Consider the following 5,000-nt stretch of genomic DNA (forward strand, 5'->3'; position numbering starts at 1 on the left):
TACATTATGTATCTTGTTGCCATTTATGAACATTATAATTACTATAATGTTATAAACATTAGTGACAGCAAAATAAGATAACGTAAAATATACTCTCTCTCTCTCTCTCTCTCTCTCTCTTCTTCTCTCTCTCTCTCTCTCTCTCTCTCTCTCTCTCTCTCTCTCTCTCTCTCTCTCTCTCTCTCTTCCTCCCTCTCTCTCTCTCTCTTCCTCCTCTCTCTCTCTCTCTCTTCCTCCCTCTCTCTCTCTCTCTCTCTCTTCCTCCCTCTCTCTCTCTCTCTCTCTCTCTCTCTCTCTCTCTCTCTCTCTCTCTCTCTCTCTCTCTCTCTCTCTCTCTCTCTCTCTCTCTCTCTCTCTCTCTCTCTCTCTCTCTCTCTTCCTCTCTCTCTCTCTCTCTCTCTCTTCTCCTCTCTCTCTCTCTCTCTCTCTCGTCTCCTCTCTCTCTCTCTCTCTCTCTCTCTCTCTCCTCTCTCTCTCTCTCTCTCCCTTCCCTCTCCTCGTCTCTCTCTCTCTCTCCTCCTCTCCTCTCTCCTCTCCTCCCTCTCCCTCCTCCTTCCCTCTCTCTCCCTCCTCTCCTCCTCTCCCCTCTCTCCTCTCTCCCTCTCCTCCTCTCTCACCACCTCCTCCCTTCCTCTCCCTCCTCCTCCCTCTCTCTCCCCTCCCTCCATCTCCTCTCCTCTCACCCCCCCTCTCTCCTCTCTCTCCTCCCTCTCTCCCTCTCTCCTCCTCCTCTCTCGCTCACTCTCTCTTCCTCCCTCTCTCTCCCTCTCTCTCTCCTCCTCCTCTCCCTCCTCCCCTCCTCTCTCCTCTCTCTCTCTCCCTCCTCCTCCCCTCTCTCCCTCCTCCCCCCCTCCTCTCTCCCCTCTCCCTCTCCCCCTCCCCTCTCTTCTCTCTCTCCTCTCTCCTCCGTCTCTCTCCTCCTCTCCCCTCTCCCTCTCCCCTCTCCTCTCTCCTCTCATCTCCCTCTCTCTCCCTCCTCCTCTCCCTCCTCCTCTCACTCCCTCTCTCTCTCCCTCCTCCCTCTCCCTCCTCTCTCCTCCTCTCCCTCTCTCTCCCCTCTCCTCTCTCTTCTCTCCCTCCCTCCTCTCCTCTCTTCTCCTCTCCCCCTCCACTCTCCTCTCTCTCCTCTCCTCTCCTCTCCCCACTCCTCCTCCCCCTCCTCTCTCTCTCTCCCCTCCCTCCTTCCTCCTCCCCTTCCCTCTCCTCTCCCCTCCTCTCTCCTCCTCCACTCTCTCCTCTCATTCCTCCTCTCCCTCACCTCTCCCCTCCTCCCCTCCCTCTCCTCCCTCCCTCCTCCCTCTCTTCTCTCTCCCTCCCCTCTCCCCTCCCCTCCTTCCCCCTCCTCTCTCTCTCCTCCGCTCTCCCCCTCCCTCCCTCTCTCCCTCTCTCTCCTCCTCTCTCATCTCATCCCTCTCCCTCTCCTCTTCCCTCTCTCCTCCCCCTCTCTCTTCCCTCCTCTCCTCTCCTCTCTCCTCTCTCCCTCTCCTTCCTCCCCTCCTCACTCTCTCTCCTTCTCCCTCTCTCCTCCTCCTACTCCCCTCCCTTCTCTCCTTCTCTCTCCTCTCCCTCTCCCTCTCTCTCTCCTCCCTCGTCTCTCCTCTCTCCTCTCTTCCTTCTCTCTCTCTCTCTCTCTCTCTCTCTCACTTTTCTTCTCTCTCTCTCCTCCCTCTCTCTCCTCTCTCTCTCTCTCTCCCTTCCTCCTCCCTCACTCTCTCTCTCTCCTCCTCTCTCCCCCCTCTCTCTTCCTCTCTCTCCTCTCTCCTCCTCTCTCTCATTCTCTCCCTCTCCTCTCTCTCCTCTCTCCTTCCTCCCTCTCTCACCTTCCTCCCCTCTCATCCTCCCCTCTCTCTCTCTCTTCCCTCTCTCTCTCTCCTCCTCTCTCCTCTCTCTCCTCCTTCTCCCCCTCCCCTCCTCTTCTCCTCCCCTCTCTCCCCTCCCTCCTTCTCTCCTCTCCTTCCCTCTCTCTCCACTCCTCTTCTCTCTCCTTTCTCTTCTCTCTCTTCTCCCTCTCTCTCTCTCTCCTTCTCCTCTCTCTCTCCTCTTCTCTTCTCTCCCCTCTCTTCTCGCCTCTCTCCTCTCCATTTCTCATCTCCTCTTCTCTCTCTCTCCCTCCCTCCTCTCTCTCTTCTCCTACTCTCCACCTCCTCTCCCTTCCACTCTTCCTCTCTCCCCTCCCTCCCTTCCCCTCTCTCTTCCCCTCATCTCTCCTCCTCCTCCCTCTCTCTCTCCCTTCCTCTCTCTCTCTCTCACTCTCTCCTTCTCATCTCTCTCCCTTCTCTCTCTCCCTCCCTCTCTCTCCTCTCTCCTCTCTCTCTCTCCATCCCCCTTCCTCTCTCATCTCTCCTCTCCTCTCCTCTCCCCTCCTCTCCCCTCCTCCCCCTCTCCTCCTTCCTCCTCCTCTCTCTCTCTCTCCTCTTCTCTCCTCTCTCCTCCTTCTCTTCCTCTCCCTCTTCCTCCTCCCTCTCCTCCCATCTCTCCTCTCCTCCTCCCCTTTCTCCTCTCTCCTCTCCTCTCCTCTCTCCCCTCTCCCCCATCCTCTCTCCTCTCCCTTTTTTTTTTTTTTTTTTTTTTTTTTTTTTTTTTTTTTTTTTTTTTTTTTTTTTTTTTTTTTTTTTTTTTTTTTTTTTTTTTTTTTTTTTTTTTTTTTTTTTTTTTTTTTTTTTTTTTTTTTTTTTTTTTTTTTTTTTTTTTTTTTTTTTTTTTTTTTTTTTTTTTTTTTTTTTTTTTTTTTTTTTTTTTTTTTTTTTTTTTTTTTTTTTTTTTTTTTTTTTTTTTTTTTTTTTTTTTTTTTTTTTTTTTTTTTTTTTTTTTTTTTTTTTTTTTTTTTTTTTTTTTTTTTTTTTTTTTTTTTTTTTTTTTTTTTTTTTTTTTTTTTTTTTTTTTTTTTTTTTTTTTTTTTTTTTTTTTTTTTTTTTTTTTTTTTTTTTTTTTTTTTTTTTTTTTTTTTTTTTTTTTTTTTTTTTTTTTTTTTTTTTTTTTTTTTTTTTTTTTTTTTTTTTTTTTTTTTTTTTTTTTTTTTTTTTTTTTTTTTTTTTTTTTTTTTTTTTTTTTTTTTTTTTTTTTTTTTTTTTTTTTTTTTTTTTTTCCCCTCCTTCTTCCTCTCTCTCTCTCTCTCCCTCCGCTCTCTCTCTCTCCTCCTCTCCTCTCCTCTCCCTCTCCTCTCATCTCTCCTCTCTCTCTCCACTCTCTCTCATCTCTCTCTCCTCTCTCCTCTTCTCTCTTCCTCTCTCCTCTCCCTCTCTCCTCTCCTCCTCTCTCTCTCTCTCCTCTCTCTCTCTCTCTCTCGCTCTTCCTCTCTCTCCTTCTCCTCTCTCTCTCTCTCTTCCTCTCTCTCTCTCTTCCTCTCCTTCCTCTCTCCTCTCTCTCTCCCTCTCTTCTCCTCTCTCTCCTCTCTCTCCATCTCTTCTCTCTCTCTCCTCACTCGCTCTCTCTCTCTCTCTCTCCCTCTCCTCTCTCTCTCTCTCTCTCTCCCTCTCCTCTCTCCCTCTCTCTCCTCCTCTCCTCCCTCTCCCTCTCTCTCTCTCTCTCTCCTCTCTCTCCTCTCTCTCTCTCTCCTCTCTCCTCTCTCTTCCTCTCCTCTCTCTCCTCCTCTTCCTCCTCTTCCTCTCTCTCATCTCTCTCTCTCTCTCTCTCATCTCTCTCACTTCTCCTCTCTCTCTCTCTCTTCTTCCCTCTCTCTTCCTCTCTCTTCCTCTCCTCTCTTCTCTCTTCTCTCTCCTCTCTCTCTCTCCTCTCTCTCTCCTCTCTCTCTCTCTCTCCTCTCTCTCCTCTCTCTCTCTCTCATCCCTCTCTCCTCTCTCCCTTCCCTCTCTCTTCCTCTCTGCTCCTCTCCTCTCTTCTTTCTCTCTTTCTCTCTTCCTTTCTCTCTTCCTCTCTCCTCTCCCTCTCTCCTCTCTCCTCTCTCTCTCTCTCTCTCTCCTCCTCACTCTCCTCCCTCTCTCTCTCTCTCCTCTCTCTCCTCTTCCTCTCCCTCCTCTCTCGCTTCTCTCTCCCTCTCTCTCTCTCTCCTCTCTCTCTCTCTCTTCCTCCTCTCTTCCTCCTCTTCCTCCCCTCTCTCTCTCCGTCTTTCCCCTCTCTCTCTCCTCCTCCTCTCTCCTCTCTCTCCTCTCTCCCCCTCTTCTCCCCCTTCTCCCTCTCTCTCTCTCTCTTCTCTCCACTTCCTCTCTCTTCCTCTCTCTCCTCTCTCCTCTCTCTCTCTTCCTCCCTCTCTCCTCTCTCTCTCCTCTCTCCTCTCCTCTCGCTCTCCTCTCACTCTCTCTCTCTCTCGCCCCTCTCTCTCTCTCTCCTCTCTCTCTCTCTCTCTCTCTCTCTCTCTCTCTCCCCTCTCCCTCTCCCCTCCCTCCCTCTCCCTTTCAACTCCCCCTCTCTCTCCCCTCCCCCTCTCCCCTCTCCCTTCCCTCCTCACCCCTTTTCCCTCTTCCTCTCTTCCTCTCTCTCCTTCCCTCTCTTTTCCCTTCCTTTTCTCTCACTCCTCTCTCTCCCCCCCCCCCTCTTCCTTCCTCCTCTCTCTCTCTCTCCTTTCTCCCTCCTCCCCCCCTCTCTCCTCTCCCTTTTCTCCCTCTCTCCTCTCCCTCTCCCCCTCCCCCTCTCCCTCTCCCTCAACTCCCCCTCTCTCTCCTCTCTCTCCCTCTCCTCTCCCCCCCTCTCCCTCTCCCGTTCCCCTTTCCCCTCCTCTCTCTCTCTTCTTTATCTGTCTGTCTTGGTCTTTGTGCATAATTGCAGAAATGTTAATGATTGTGAACATTTATTTATTTTATGGAGTGCAGCTGCACCAACACCTGGTCCTACATCACAAGGTGTTATGCTGAGAGTAAGAAGAGCTGTAGATCACCCAGAGTTGCCGTATCAGTTGCGCTACGTTGGATTCCCAGAAATTGGTGAGATTTCAAATGTGTTTGATTATATATAGATAGATTGATAGATATAGAACGATATAAATATATGTAAATATATGTGAATATATGTAAATGTGTATATATAATATATATATATGAATATAT

General features: G+C 49.3%; 1 protein-coding gene across 3 annotated transcripts in view; it reads left to right on the forward strand.

The window, feature by feature from the left end:
• The window catches only part of LOC125030019 (mediator of RNA polymerase II transcription subunit 18-like), a 19,529-nt gene that overhangs the window by 12,532 nt on the left and 1,997 nt on the right, over positions 1–5,000 (forward strand). For all 3 annotated transcript variants that reach the window (XM_047620238.1, XM_047620239.1, XM_047620240.1), the window contains one exon: positions 4,767–4,877. In XM_047620238.1, coding sequence (XP_047476194.1) covers positions 4,767–4,877 — 111 coding nt within the window. The remainder of the gene's footprint in view (positions 1–4,766; positions 4,878–5,000) is intronic.

The sequence above is a fragment of the Penaeus chinensis genome, chromosome 10 (assembly GCF_019202785.1).
Source record: "Penaeus chinensis breed Huanghai No. 1 chromosome 10, ASM1920278v2, whole genome shotgun sequence".
Taxonomy (NCBI): domain Eukaryota; kingdom Metazoa; phylum Arthropoda; class Malacostraca; order Decapoda; family Penaeidae; genus Penaeus; species Penaeus chinensis.